General features: G+C 44.5%; 1 protein-coding gene across 4 annotated transcripts in view; it reads right to left on the minus strand.

Moving 5' to 3' along the window:
- SYNE2 (spectrin repeat containing nuclear envelope protein 2) overlaps window positions 1-16,046 on the minus strand; it is a 299,775-nt gene that overhangs the window by 170,872 nt on the left and 112,857 nt on the right. For all 4 annotated transcript variants that reach the window (XM_084866238.1, XM_084866237.1, XM_084866235.1 and 1 more), the window contains 9 exons: window positions 15,047-15,258; window positions 14,785-14,875; window positions 13,660-13,757; window positions 13,310-13,436; window positions 11,302-11,459; window positions 10,354-10,504; window positions 9,118-9,728; window positions 4,918-5,097; window positions 3,436-3,586 (listed from right to left, as the gene is read on the minus strand). In XM_084866238.1, coding sequence (XP_084722364.1) covers window positions 3,436-3,586; window positions 4,918-5,097; window positions 9,118-9,728; window positions 10,354-10,504; window positions 11,302-11,459; window positions 13,310-13,436; window positions 13,660-13,757; window positions 14,785-14,875; window positions 15,047-15,258 — 1,779 coding nt within the window. The remainder of the gene's footprint in view (window positions 1-3,435; window positions 3,587-4,917; window positions 5,098-9,117; window positions 9,729-10,353; window positions 10,505-11,301; window positions 11,460-13,309; window positions 13,437-13,659; window positions 13,758-14,784; window positions 14,876-15,046; window positions 15,259-16,046) is intronic.

Raw genomic sequence — 16,046 nt, forward strand, 5'->3', positions numbered from 1 at the left:
CTGTTCTGGGCCTTGCTGCTCCAGGCCTGGCCTCTGTTGCTCTGGTTCGTTCCACAACCAGCTGCTCCGGGTCTGGTCACTGCTGCTCCCAACCTAGTTGCTCTGGACTTGGCTGCTGCTGCTCCGGGCCTGGCCGCACCTGACCCAGCTGCTCTGGGCCCGGCTGCTCTGGGCCCGGCCGCTCCGGGCCTGGCCGCTCCCAGCCTGTCAGCCGCTGCTCCGGGCCTGGCCGCACCAGACCCGGCTGCTCCGGGCCTGGCCGCTCCCAGCCTGGCAGCTACTGCTCCGGGCCTGGCCACACCAGACCCGCCAAGGGGATTACTCTCAAGCCTTACGGTTTAATGTTGTTTGCCTTATTAGGTTTTCGTCTTACTTCTTTCTTCTTTCCCATGTCTCCCTTTTGGAATGGATATAGCTACCTGTCCCACCACTGCATTTTGAAAGTATATAATTTGTTTGGTTCATGGGTTAGCTGCTAGAAAAAATTTCCCTCAGGATGAAACGTGCCTTGCGTCTCACCCACATCTGATTTAGATGATATGCAGATGAGACTTTGGACTTAGATTTCAGAGTTGATGCTGGAGCAAATTAAGACTATGTGGGCTGATGGGATGAAATGAATATACTTTGCATGTAAGAACACAGATTTGGGGAAGGGGGTCAACAGCAAAATGTCATAGACTGTGAGAACTGTCTCCAAAACTGTAAGAAATAAATTTCCGTTGTCTCTAAGCCACCCCAACTGTGGTATTTTTGTGACAGCAGCCCAAACAGACCGAGACAACAGCCATAGAGGCACTAAGGATGGCAGAAGGGCCCATACCTGGACTTAGATTCCCACTGAGAGTCATTCAGGAGAGGGGCCACCTGCCTGAAGGTGACAGAAGGAATTTTTCCTGGTGGAAATTACAGGGTTGGTTACACAGTTATGGGTTCGGGAAGAATGTTCACGCAACTGAGAAACGAGAACATTTAGAGCTGCAGATAGGCCAAAGGCCAAGTTACCCCAAGATGTGCCTCTGTGGCCCATAGAGTATTTGAGCTAAAGTCAACTTCAGCAGAGAGACTCAAGAAAAACTCCTGTCCCTCCCATAGCTACCTACATGGACTTGCATTAGGCCCATAAAAAGAGATGATCAGAGACAACCTCTTTTGACCTATCTATAGGGCAGGGTAAACTTCTGGTTACTGAACATCTGCTCTGCGTATCACCCTGCAATGCCCTTTGAGGCCCCCAAGGCACCTCACCCCACCCCTAGCTGTGAATGTCCTATACACCCAGTTCCCTTCTTGTCTCTGAACCTCTGGTGCATATGGGGTCGCTGACTCTCTCATGTAGGCCGGGTTCCCAAACAGATGTATTACATTTGTTCTTTTCTCTTGCTCATGTGTCTCCTGTCGGTTCGACTATTAGACCAGCCGAAAAAGAAACTTGAGGAGAGAAAGGAGTTTTTTTCTTCCCCCACAACCACACACACAGTGGGCATCATGACTGACGCCATTAAGAGGTTCAGTCCCAGGCACACTGCTAGGTACTCTACCGATGCTATCTCACCAAATAGGATAGACAGAGCTTTTTTGCAGGTAACAGGACCCAACGTAACAGGACAAAGGTAGGACGCGAGGACTGAGGAGGATTAGCACAAACCAAGAACAGCTGCAAGCAAGAGAGGCTAGATATGTCTGGTCAGTATACAAGACAGGGACTTAGGGGACAAGACAGTGACTAAGGCCGAGACCTTGAGTCTAAAATAAGAGCGCCCAACAGGAAACTGTTGTCAGGGGCACACAGAAGAGTCGTTACGTGAACTGGAACACACGGGTGAGGGGACCTTGCATGGCTGATGGTGCCGGATTCTCTGAGAACCGAGGGAACCACAGCACCTTGGGGGATGAGGACAGGAGCCTCCTAGACTCCGAGACCACCACACCCAGAAGCTGCTCTGCCGGACAGGTTGCTACCGAGAAACTCCAACTAACTATCCAGGCATGGTGTTGGAGGCCTCCCTCATGGAAAACCAGTCACACAGTCACCACTGGACAACTGGTTTCCATCTAAACAAGCCCCTTTCTGACTGGTCAGCCTCAAGAAACTGAGTCTGAGAAAGTGGGTCCCTGACAGGAGCTACTCCTCCGCCCTGGTCCTGGCCATGTGCCTGCACCCCAAGCGCCACCGCAGCTTCAGGGACAGGGGTTCCAGATAAAGAATAAATCGGCCGAAACCGGTTTGGCTCAGTGGTCGAGCGTCGGTCTGCGGACTGAAAGGTCCCAGGTTCGATTCCAGTCAGGGGCATGTACGTTGGTTGCGGGCACATCCCCGGTAGGGGGTGTGCAAGAGGCAGCTGGTCGATGTTTCTCTCTCATCGATGTTTCTAGCTCTCTATCCATCTCCCTTCCTCTCTGTAAAAAATCAATAAAATATATATATTTTTTAAAAAGAATAAATTGTCCATGTAAGCTTCTACTGAGGTTGCTCTCAGCAAGGGGGAAGGTTTAACAACACTGCTTTCTAACAACCAGCTGGACCGAGCAGCACGTGCTTTTGACTCTCTGACCGCACGTTAGCATCGTGCTCACAAGCCAGCAGGAAAAGCAACGTGCTGGTGAATAAGCAAATGGGATGGTGTAATCGCTGCCTCCCTTTCTGCCACTCTGACGGATACCACATAAAACCATAGAAGAGAATGACACCTAGTGTCCAAAAACGTTCATTCTCCTTAGAACAGGAAGTTGTGCTTGGAGAGGCTATGAACACAGGCACAGCAATCGCACCTTTGCTGAAAGCAAGTAAGTAAAAAGGTAACTTTCCCCTCTGACCACTAACCTCAGGGGATTGGCCCACTGTCGTCATTCTCTCAAAACGGCAATGAAGTGTCAGGTTGCTTGAGACAGGTCAGTGCACACTCGGACTGTTACCACCCCCCAGACTCCAACACTGCCACACTGCCAGCGCCGAACCCAGACAGAGGCGGCCCAGCCTCAACCTGGGGGTGATTTTTTTTTTTTTTAACTCTGCTGACATACTCAATAAATTCTTAGCTATTTGGTAAAAACAACAAACAAACAAACAAACAAAACAGTCACTAGGTCTAACTAGTTTGGCTCAGTGGATAGAGCGTCGGCCTGTGGACTAAAGGGTCCCAGGTTCAATTCCAATCAAGGGCATGTATCTTGGCTGTGGGCACATCCCCAGTGGGGGTGGGGGGGGTTGGGTGCAGGAGGCAGCTGATCGATGTTTCTCTCTCATCGATGTTTCTAACTCTCTATCCCTCTCCCTTCCTCTCTGTAAAAAAATCAATAAAATATAAATTAAAAAAACAGTCACTAGTAACTTCTTTAAAACCAAGTTTTGAAAAAGACTCCGTTTATAATTGTCCTCTTTATTGCCAGGCTGGTGAGCAAGGCCACGGGTTTTCATTAGGCGCTTGGACTCACCTCTGCTATCCTTTTCCGCAGGTTGTCCTTCCCCATGTATGAAGCCTGGAGGGAGATGACATTCTCTTCTTTTTGAATCAAAGTTGTCAGGACGCTTTTAAAATTCTGATATTGTTTTAAGAGCTCCAAGACGCGTTCACACTGGTCAAGGCTATCAAAAAGGGAAAATGCAAAACAGCTGAGCATCTGAAAATAACAAGACTGTTCTCTCTCTTTCACTATCCTTATAATGACCAATAAGTTACAGAAGGATTTTTCTTCTTGACATGGTTTATAATAGCTTTACCAATTGAACCAAAAATGACAGCACATATGTGCCATACAAGAGGACGGTAAGAACAGCCATGGACTCGTATTTTCACCCGATCGATATGAAAAAGACCCTAGATGTAAATTTAGGTTACTTCAAGAAGAAACCTAAATTCCTTGAGGAATTGGCATCTCAATTTCATCCTTAAAAGAAAAATCATCTTGAGAAACTGTGCCTCCCTAGAATTATTCTTGGAGATTTCAATACTGATTCAGCAAGGCACAGGTTGTTTATGTCTACTTAACTCGTTCCAGATTTAGCCCATTTTAAAAAGTGTGGTACAGATAACGCAGCAGTTAGGACACCTGGTTTCTCGTTATGCTGGGAACTAATTAGATGTATGACCTTAGGTAGTAAGTAACTTTAGATCTCAGAACCTCAATCCCTTCCTCTGTAAAACTGAAGGATAGACGAGATCCAGTACCACGGAGAGGCGTCATCTTGACTACTACACACTCAGTCCCGGAAGGAAAGCATAGAAAGTGTACTCGACTGGAGTCCGGTGGTGAAAGGACCACTGAGAGCAGAGTTAAGGGGAGTCAGCAGAGAGCCGAGCCACCCAGGGAATGACAGCAGCAATAGCTATTTTTTTCCATTCTCATCCAAGGATATCTTTTCCACTGAGATGAGGGAGGGCCGAGGAGAGGGAGAAGGAGAGAGAGAGACCAAGATTAGAAGATGCTAAGCTGCTGGCTTTAAAGATGGAAATAAGGATTATAGGAGGAAGCCTCCAAAAGACAATAATAATAATAATAATAATATTTTAATAATAAAATATAATGACCATATTAGTCATTATAAGGATTCACTCCTGAAGTTTCCAAAAGAAACAAAGCTTGATTTGGGGGTTTCTGACCTCCAGAATGTAATAAAAGCTCGTGACATGCTTCAGCCACTAAATCCGATATAACCGGTTACAGCAGCAACAGAAAACAAATTCAGGGGAGGGGAGGGTAATGAATAGACTGTGTGTTTGTTAGCCTTCCTTAGATAGCCTGCTCAATTCATTCAAGCCACAATCTGTGATTCCAGAGCTGCCCAGACATCGGCCCAGTGAGCGTCCAGCGCGGAACGCCTGTGTGCCCTCCGCTGTGTGCCCTGCGCGGGGCGCCGGGGACGTGTTTTAACGGTGCCGCAGAGCACCCGCAGAGGCGGGAGGGTGCTGTCCTTACCTCTCGGTGACGGAGCCTTTGGTGCTCTCCCACAGGAGCGCTGTGTTCCGGCACTGCTGCTTCAGAGCTTTTTCTCTGCCGTCTTTGAATGGTGGGAGAGAACTCGCCATTTCCTGCAAGTGTTTCTTCTCTTTTTCATAGTCATCTAGGACCTTATCCAGTCTGATTAACGCCTTTTTTCTTGATTATGAAAGAGAAGAGATTGATAGCCAATCATCAGCCCATTTGACAGGATACAAATGAGGGTAATAGGGGGAGCACACCACCTTTAATTTGTCCTCCGGAGGTTTATGAAGACAAAAATGACACATTAAAAATTGCTATTGCAGAGTTCAGGAGGCTCTCTGCATTCCCACTATGCTAATATGGGGTTTTATTAAAATAAATATAGAAAACCAAAAACAGGAACATTTTTCTGTGATGAACACACTTACAAAGGGTGTGTATATGCATGTGAGGAAAAAGAGAAAGAGTAGATGTGCAAAATGAGTGGGAAAGAGCCTGGTGAAGAGAGAAGCGATAAACAGTAAAGCACTACAAGGCTGCTAAGGAAGGGGGTGGAGGGTTCGAGGAGGAAGGGAAAACTTGTATGTCCACCCTGTGTACAACAAGCTCTCCCCTATCAAGAAAAAAGAGTCATTTGAGTTAAGGGTATTAAGCTGCAAGCTGATCCTGGAGCAATTAATGCCACTCACCAGGGTCTAAATGGTTTTTATCAGACATTCACTGTCTCTGCTTGCTCTTTTCCAGTTTCTCTCGCGTCCACTCCCATAAGGCTTTCACTCCCCACAGCTCCTCCCAAAACAGCACGACGAGACCCCCAGGATCCACCTGAACTCATGCTCCCCTCAAATCCCCACCGGCCCTCACTCGTCAGCAGCATCTGGCACAGGTGCTTACATCCTCGTCCCTGAAAGTCCTCACGTGGCTCCCAGGCCTCTCTTGATTTTTCCTTCCACGCCACTGACCACGCCTCAGCATCTCTGCCTTGTTCCTCCTCATTGCCCATGGCCCCCGCCCCCAATGTAAAACACTGACCTCTCCTCTTGTCTATTTAAATCAGCCGGGACCGGTTTGGCTCAGTGGATAGAGCGTCGGCTTGGGGACTGAAGGGTCCCAGGTTCGATTCCGGTCAAGGGCATGTAACTTGGTTGCAGGCAGATCCCCAGTGGGGGGTGTGCAAGAGGCAGCTGATCGATGACTCTCTCTCATCGATGTTTCTAACTCTCTATCTCTCTCCCTTCCTCTCTGTATAAAATCAATAAAAAATATATTAAAAAAAATTTAAAAAAAAATAAATCAAGGGTGGGAAGTGTCCAGCTCGCAGGCCATCGAAGGCCCTCGGTATCACTTGGTCTGGCCCTGCCAAGGCATCAGGGGTGAGTTCATTAAATGCTTGAACAAATATAACTCAATTTTTAAGTTGATAAATTTGTATGGCCCACAAATGATGTTATAAATATCCAAACGGCCCTTGGCAGGAAAAAGGTTTCCCACCCCTAACAACTCACTCTGCTACTCATGGCTTTAAAAATAGCATTCCAAAATGCTAGTCACTCTCAATTGCATACCTGTAACCCTGACCTCTCTCCCAACTCCTGATGCCATCTATTTTCAAGAGTCTTACTGATATCCATACGTGAAAGTCAAACAAGTATTTTGAACCTATCATGTCTAAAACTGAGCACACCTGATCTTTCATTCACTACCTGACAATTTCAATCTTGGTCACTTCAGTTAATGGTACCCTCAATCTTTCTTTTACACCCCATGTTCGGTGTGTCAACAAACTGTGTAGACTCTACCTTCAAGAAATATCCAGAAATCTTAAAACTTTTCATCATTTCACCACTGGTCCACCTCACCTGGATGGATTACTGAACCAAATCAAACTGGACTTCCTGTGTCTTCCCTTAACTTCTAGTTTATACTAAACACACCAGCCAGAGAGAATCAGTTACAACAACAACAATTCATTTCCCTCTGCTCAGCACCCTCCAATGATTTCTCAGTGTGACTCAAAGAAAAAGCCAAGCCCGGCTGGTATGGCTCAGTGATTGAGTAGGAGGTCACGGTTGCTCCTGGTCAGGGTACATGCCTGGTTGTGGACTCGATCCTCAGTAGGAGGCAGCCAATCAATTATTTTCTCATGCCATTGATGTTTCTCTTTCTCTCTCTCCCTTACCTCTTTCTGAAATCAATAAACACACACACACACACACACACACACACACACAGACTTTAAAAGAAAAAGGCAAAGTAATCACAGACTTTTCATGAGTTAAGCCACATCCCATCAAGTATCTCCCTGACACCCTTTCAAATCTCTGCACTGCACTGCTGACCTCACCTCCGAGCCTCTCCTCAGACATGCCAGGCCTACTCTCATATCTGGACTTTGTACCCACTGCTCCCTCCCTCTAGAAGGTTCTTCCCTCAGGTAAGTCACTTAGCTAGCTCTCATCCCATGTTACTTACTCAAAGGTCACTTTCTAGTAAAACATCATTAATGACGTTAGTTGAATTGCAACCCTCTAGTCCTTCTTTGCTTAATTTTTCTCCACAGCTTATCTCAGCATCAATATACTGATATCTCACTCCTCCTTCTAGATAATAAGCTCTATGAGCACCCTGGCCAGTGTGGCTCAGTGGATCTCGGTTTGGTTCCCAGTCAGGGCACATACCCAGGTTGAGAGTTTGATTCCCAGTCAGATATGCAGGATGCAACCAATCGATGTTCCTCTCTCTCTCTCTCTCTCTCTCTCTCTCTCTCTCTCTCATCAACTTGCTTCCTATTTCCCTAAAATCAATAAAGGCATGTCTTAGGGCAAGGATTAAAAATAAAATAGATAAATGAGCTCTATAGGGGCTATATAAAATGAAAGCAATTTATTATTTATAAATGTGTAATTTTCATTTAAAAATTAATGTTTATGTACTTATATTCTTTCTAAATTTACAATAAAAATATATTAATAATGAATCAATAATTAAGTATTTCGTTTTACACCTCATTAGGAACTGGGGCACTATAGGAACGGAAGATTCATTGAGACTGCGGTCACAGGGACATTCAGAGGAAAGAGCTTGGTCAGCTAAAGACCTCAGGGAGCACTGAACCTGCAGGACTAGAGATGGACTGAGGAGACAGAACGTGGGAGAGATTTACTAAGGGGAGGGGAGCTTCGCAAAAGTGCCTCTTCCTAACATTGTTGGTATCAGTACAGGGAGGCCGAATCTGAATGGCAGAACTAAAATAGCTCTCATATTGAAAGCTGCCAACCTCGTTTACCCCAATTCTGCTCAGTCTCCAGAACAACACTAACCATAGCTTACCTCAACCCCATGCCCTCGCACTCAGTCCCCACCCTAATCCTGGTGGGAGGAAGCATGAAGCCAAATAATCAAGGAAGAAGTAGGGACAAGGTGTGGCATGTGCATCGGCTACTACTTCTTTCTTTTTCTTAACCCTTTGCACTCCGAACCATTCTGGACACTGGCTACCAGCTACTCGACGCTACTTTGCAGCGGAAACGTGCGTTGAAATAACTCAATTCCCCGTAATCACTAATAAACTGCAATGTCCCCTGAGAGGGGACATCCGAGTGATATGCTAGAATTCCGATGTCCCCTGAGAGGGGACAGCGGAGTGCAAAGGTTAATTTATTTTATTGATTTTTTACAGAGAGGAAAGGAGAGAGACAGAGCATCAGAAACATCGATGGGAGAGAAACATCGATCAGCCGCCGCTGGCACACTCCCCACTGGGTATGTGCCTGCAACCAAGGCACATGCCCTTGACCAGAATCGAACCTGGGTCCCTTGAGTCCACAGGTGAACACTCTATCCACTGAGCCAAACTGGTCAGGGCAACTACTTCTTTCTTTATGACCAAATGTGTAGAGTCCCAGTCTTCCCCCATCGAGAGAACACAGTGAATACACTGCACTAGAGCGACTCTGCAGCAACATGTGTACTTTATCCACATCTTAGTTCACCACTCCTCTGTCCGTGAGAATGAAATTTTCACAAAGAAAAGAATTACGGAACACTTTGTAAGGACACAATGTCAACAGGAAGTTTGCCTGGAAAGGTCTACAGAAAAGAATGCTGAGCAAGGAGTATTCGTTTCACCTAATAGTTATTTGAAAATATGGAAAAGTGTCACCTTGGGGAGAAACTGATGGCAACAACACTTACCGTTGTTTGACAGCTGGTACTGTCGGATCCTTAAGACCAATTTTACTGATTTGATTCTGCACCTCAAGGATACTTCTCAGGAGTTCGTTATTTTTGAAAATACAAGTGTCTAGCAACTTGTTTTCTTCTGTGAGTTCCTCCTGTCCGTCAGAGCCACAGGTCTCAACTAAGGGGATGGCCAGAGCACTGAGCAGTTTCTCACAGGACGTGTCTTCCCCCCGTTCAGCATCTTTAAAGCTTATATCAAGCATCTTCAAACGTTTATCCAGATGCTTGGCCTTCTCTTTCATCAGATAAATGTCTCCCTCTTTATTTTTTACTGTCGAAGTACCTTCTGGTGCCGCCTGTGCACCTGAGGCCGAAGGGTCTGTGGCCAGCCCACCGGGGAGCGCAGCTGTTTTCAGAGAAGCCAAAAAGTCCTCCAAGGCCCGGAGGGCATCTCTGCTCCTCTGGATCCTGTGGTTCGTCTCCTCGAGCTGCGATCTGTGTTTCAGGATGATGGTCTGTGTTGCACGTAAGTCAAGCGGGTGTAAGTCCTTTAATGCAGTGTTGCCCAACTGCTCCAAATTGTTACAAATGTCTATCTGTTTTGCTATGGAATCTTGGATATCCTAGAATTAAGGTAAGAAGAGGTGAAAAGGCTGAGGCAGAAAAAAGAACGGCTACAGGGAAGAAACCGACCTCAAATTACGTAACTAGGTTTAATCTAGAAAACTGCTTCTCAGTTTAACCATGGCTGACAGTTTCAACATTTTTTACAAATGACCAAATGGCCCAGAGGCTTTACCATCTGATACCCTTCCTGATGTTTCTATCCCCAAAAGCAATATATATATATATTGCTTCAATGACAATAATCTGTTGAGACATCTATTTATAATCTGAAGTCAAAACCTCTCTATTTTGTATTGATGATGGGATCTGGAATAAGTAAACTGTGGGATATGCTGATATATGCATATGAGTCTAGCATGATACTTAAGGTTTCAGTCACTGGAGAGGGCATTCATAAGGAATCCTTCGTTTTGAATTCAAAGAAAATATCTTGTTACTCCATAGTACTTCCAAATTTGAAAGGAATTAAAGAGTTGAAAAATAAATAACAAGTATAAGTTTTTAAAGATTTTTCTGTCATAGCTTATATTCTAAATACATATTATTGATGCATAAACATGCATAAGCAAATCTCCGAGGAACCGATTATTCTATGACTGTCCTGTGAGAACCGGTGTGTACCTTCAGGTTTTGATAAATGCCACCGGCATCGGTGAAGCGAAAGTCTGCAACGGCCACGTCATGCAGGAGGAGCAGGTCTGAGCCACAGAGAAGGAGCGATGCCTTCTCCACGGGCACCACGAGCTGCAGCGCCGTCTCCAGAGACTCCATTCTGGGAGCAGAAGGAACCAGGTGTGAGGGGGAGACAGAGACTAAAGATACCGTATGAAATACACTGATGCCACGTCTCAACCAAGAACAGGAAGTAACTGTCCAATAACAATACATGCCATGATAGGCACAGATCATCGCATCAAAACACAAACCCAGCGATCCAAAAGTGCCAAAGAATGAGTCGTTTCCTATACAAGTGTTCTTACCAGCTAATGGACACACCACGCTAAACGAAAAACTGTAAAATACAAATTACTGAATGCCATTTAACGCTGCCTTGATGACAAAGAAACCTCATTATGAATAATAATTATGTTACTCATGGAAACACACTAGAGTTCCAAGAACAGGCTCTACTAATAATAAACTGGGTAGTTAACGTAGATTCTTGGCCTCAGTTTCCTCCAAGGTAAAACAGGGATATGTAATGGGGAAACACATCCTATGTGTAAGGCTAATGGCGGCACTCTCGTTTTAGAAATAAGGAAATCAAGGCCCAGAGAGGTTATGCAGCATGGCCAAACTCATGCGCAGGGCGGAGGGTGGGAGGAGCATGATCGTTAGAACTCAACAGACTTTAAGTTCCACCGGAGGCTCTGGCCAGCAGAGTGGGTTGGTTAGGCTATTTAACCTCCCTACCAGTTTGCTCATCAGTAACATGGCAATCATAAAGGCAGCCTCTCTTAGGGTGTTGTGACAGCTAAGTAAAATAACATACTAGTGCAATACTAGCCTAGCTTAAAATGGCATTTACAAGTTTACTAAATTCATTAGTATTAGACCTCAGAATCATACCTGGTAGTAAGAGTCATCTGGAACTCTCTTTCTTTCTTCTTTAATTTGTCTCTTGTTTTAATTATAAAAGGCTTCTTTGTGTCACTCTCAAGCTCTTCTAACTGCAATGACGTGATTTCAAACTCTTTCCAGCAAGCATCAGTTTCATTTTTTAAGAACTGGATGAAACACATAAACTTATTTATCAGCTTATGGGTTAACAGGCACAATTATTCTGTTCTTATAAAATGAGACAGCCACAAACTGTGGGCACAAAGTTTTCCATGAAAATACATTAAAACAATATTTTCTGCGCTGGCCAGTTTTCTCAGTGTTTAGGGCACCAACTCACGGACCAAAGGGTCGAGGGTTTGATTCCTGGCCAAGGGCATGTATCTTCGTCGCAGGTTCAATCCCTGGCCCCAGTCGGAACAAATGCCAGAGGCAACCAATAGATGTGTCTCTGTCACGTGGATTTCTCTCTCTCCTTCCTCCTGCCCTTCCACTCTCTCTAAAAATCAGTGTAAAAAAATATCCTCGGGTGAGGATTAAGAAAATATATTTTTTCCAACCATCTACAAGTAAAGGATCTGTCGGGGAACAATGATATTAACTATGCTATCAGAGGACCCTTTCAATGAAGTCAAGGGAGTCAACAATATGGCTTTCACCCAGATCCAAACCCTCTTCCCCTAAGTTGGGTACACAGAAAACAATTCAGAAAGACAGAGTTGTAAGAACAGACTTTCTATTTCCTCTAGAGAGAATAAATCTCTTTCTCCCTAAACTAAAAGAAAATATGAGTGAACCAAAACCATTTATAGCAAATGAGAAGTGAATAAAGAAATTAATTTGATTTATAATTAAATACCTAAAAATTCTATACCCTTTCAGTGCCTTCCATTGATTCTTTTTAAAAAAAAGGCATTACTACAAAATTTTACTGCTTACTCACCAGTATAATTTGCTCTTCACTTTCCCCAAGAATTAGTATTGCTATTCTAACCAACTCATTATTCAGTCCCTGGAGTAAGGTCTCAAGACAGTTCCTTAATTGCGTTGAAAACATGCTAAATCCATCATGTGAACAAGTGAGATTTTACCATATGAATTTTGCTTATTCAGATGGAAAATAGAGAGGGGCCAGTTGGAGGAAGAAATGAGAAAATATGGTACCACACATGGCCCTTTCTCTACCTGATGGGTTTTCTGTAAGGGTTTACTCTAATGCATTTCCAAGTTTACAAGTGTCGCATTGCCATGCACAGATCATCTTCAAATTAAGGAAGATATTTATTGGTAGAGCTTACAATTGATGTGCCTACCACCAGCTGTTTCTGGAGCTGTGGAATAAAATAAGACAGTGTCTTATATTAATTTTTTCTCCCAAAGTTGTGCTAGGTCTTATTTTCAGGAGATGTCTTATCTTTCCATGCGCTAGGTCTTATTTTCGGAGGATGTCTTATTTTCGGGGAAACATGGTACTTCCTCTGATGGTCTCCAGGAAGACCACCCAGCACTTAGGAGTGAAAACTCCCTCCACTGCCTGTCCCTTCCTTACTGTCCAACATCAGACAGACATTGTGACAGCTTGGGTAAGACAATGAACAACTGAGAAGTATTTAGAGTCACTGGTTTTCCATGTATTGTTCATTTTAGACTCTAAAATTTAGAGCAACCTTGAAGCAATCAGTTTTGGTTAAAATTGCCTCCGACTACATTGTTTTGACCAATTTATCTGAAGCCTTCATTCCCATCCCAAGCACAACAAAAAAACTCTGCAAGCCACAATATCAAGAGTACCAATAAATGAGGGCGATAAATTAGGACCCTGAGCCAAAGTCTTTCCTGGGTTTGATACTTGGATGCAAATCACTTTCTGGAATCTGATGACATTAGACATGCAATCCAAGCAAGTTCTTGGAAATAACTGGCATATGGAAATAACTCCACAAAAATGGTGACATCTATGTTCATGGTGGTATTATTTTCTAACAAAAGATAAATTCATAATATTTTTAATAATCACCTGTAGATCTTCCAGTTTATCCTGGAGACAAGCACTACTCCATTCCCTGTCGCTAGGGAAATCAGAAGTAATCCTGACTTTGTTGTTTTGCAGGTGTAGTTCAAGGGTTCCTGTGTCTGTATCATACCTGGGGAAAATTAAAGGTGACATAACTTAATTATAAAAATAAGACAAAAAAGTTTTTCGATTACTATCAATTATGCATGAGGAAATCCCAGGAATTTCTGTTGAAGTTACTGGACCACATGCAAAAATTCTGACCCAAGCATAATAAGGAATTATTAAAACATACTATGTTTGCATTGATGAAATATTTTTGGTGGACTTTCCAGTTGTTTAAAAGAGTTTACCTGTCTCGTAAGCTACTTATAGATGCATTGTGATCCTTTTCTTCCTGTTCAGCCTTCAACTCTGATGCCAGGCTCAAATTCTTCATCGATCCCACTGCCTACATAAATATGCAAAATAGTCAACATAATATATTCAAGATACTTAATTGTCTAGAAGAGAGAAACACTTTTTGACACAAAGGCATATTATTGACTGTATAAAGTACACAGCATACCAGAAGATACTACAATTTATCTGAGTTTTCTCAGCTCAGAGAACGGCCCTCCCATGGGATAAAGGAGATTTATTGCACCGAGTCTCACCTTCTACTTGGTATAAAGGAGCTCTCCTGGCCCCTACATGCTCTGGCTGACTGTGACCACATAGGGATGGTCAGCTGCAGACAGAAGCCTCGCATGCAGGAGCTGACCTCTGAAAACTAACACACTTTGCTCTGTCCCACACCACTCACTGGCCTTCAGGGCTATGAGATACAGTGCATGCCCATTTACTTAGGATTCTAAATGAAAATTCAGTTCCCAAGGGAAGTAAAAGACATTATAATGAGAAAAAGACAAATGAGAAATGAACTAGCTCATCTTAATGATGCCGAGACATCTGTACAGATTAAACTTAACCTCTTCTACCCTCCCTGATCATGTGCACAGTCAATAATGGTCAAAATGGTCTCTTTCTGCCCTGACCAGTTTGGCTCAGTGGATGGAGCATCAGCCTGCAGACTGAAGGGTCCCAGGTTTGATTCCGGTCAAGGCAATGTACCCTGATTGCGGGCACATCTCAAGTGGAAGGTTTGCAGGAGGCAGCTGATCAATGTTTCTCTCTCATCAATGTTTCTAACTTTATCCTTCTCCCTTCCTCTCTGTAAAAAAAAAATCAATAAAAAATATATAGTATATTTTTTAAAAGTCTCTTTTTAAAAAACTGTTTGTTCCCTCAGCGGAGAATTAAGCCCATTCTAATTCTCTGAAAAGCAATCTTCCTTGCATGACTTCAGTGGGGCTTCTCAGCTGAAGGGGACTCTCAGGTCATTAACACCAATCACTTCATTAACGAGAAGTGGAGTATTATGCACTTGGCCTTCTTCATTGAGTTTACTTGTAAAAGACATTATCCACATGTATCACCTTCTCGGCTGATGGCTGAGTGTCTGAGTTTGCAGATGGCACCTCACTGTGGTCATTCCTTCCTCCGTTCTCAGATGTGTTCTCGGTCCCCCTGGGAAGGAATCAAAATGGCATATTGAAATAGAGGGAGAGTCATGAAGCCTGAAAAGAGGACTAAACTTAACATCTTAATCATATTCAATGCTAGACCATTTTGCAAGAGGCTTTCTCTCCTCTCCGCGCCCCCACCCCCCCTCACGCGTAGCTATTGTGAAGCACTAACTTGTTTTTCGACGTGCCTCCCACGGGGGGCTGCAGGGTCGCGTGGATCTCCGAAGCACACTTCCGAAGTCTCTCTATCTTCTGCTCATACTCTTGGAGCGCCCTCCTCAGGTCCTGTTGACCCCTCTGGGAAGTCAGCTCCTCACACAGCTCCCGCACGGCCTGCATGTGGCGATCAAGCTGGTGCAGGCTGCCTTCCTCGGAAAAGCAGGCCTAACGGAGGGAATGAAGCAGGAAATGCGTTTCAGATGAGTTTACATAATTAGCCCGTGAGGATTAGACACTAACAGATGTGTGTGACTTCAACAATAGCAATCTTTTGTCAGCCTGTCCGCCATGTGCCTGGGGTGGTGACGGGCACGGAGAAACACCGATGAGGCAGTCAGCCCTACAGGGACCTGCCGCGGCCCAGTAATGTGGAAACCATAATATGTCACCCCCAAATATGCCCCTTTGACATGGAAATGAAGAAGCAGTAAGCAGCCCTGGCTGGTATGGCTCAATTGGTTGAGCATGGTCCCGTGCACTGAGAAAGGTCACTGGTTCGATTCCCGGTCAAGGCACATGTCCAGATTGAGTGTCTGATCCCCTGTTGGGTGCATACGAGAGGCAACCGATAGGTCTTTCTCTCCGTCTCCCTTTCCCTTCCCCTTTATTGACTTTACTCAAAAATCAATAAAAACATATTTAAAAACAAAAAAGAAGCCGTAAACACAGGAAAAGCTCCCTGTTTTCTGCCTAAAGATAGGAAATAGTCTCCTTTTACTGGAGATAAACACTTCTCAGCCCGGACCTGCACCAGAGGAGCCTGCAAACAAACCTTGCTAAACGAACCTTGATCCTCCCTCCCTGTGTTACCTCTTCGCCATGGACCACCCCAGCCCACACGCTTTTGCCTTGTCAATTCTTCACAAATGGGTTGCTTTGTTATCTTAACTTCCTGCTCTGCTCACTTTTACGGAGTCTTCAACCTCTTGTCAAAGGCTCCCACGTGCATGTTA

Source organism: Pipistrellus hanaki (assembly GCF_964339955.1).
Source record: "Pipistrellus hanaki genome assembly, chromosome: 1".
NCBI lineage: Eukaryota > Metazoa > Chordata > Mammalia > Chiroptera > Vespertilionidae > Pipistrellus > Pipistrellus hanaki.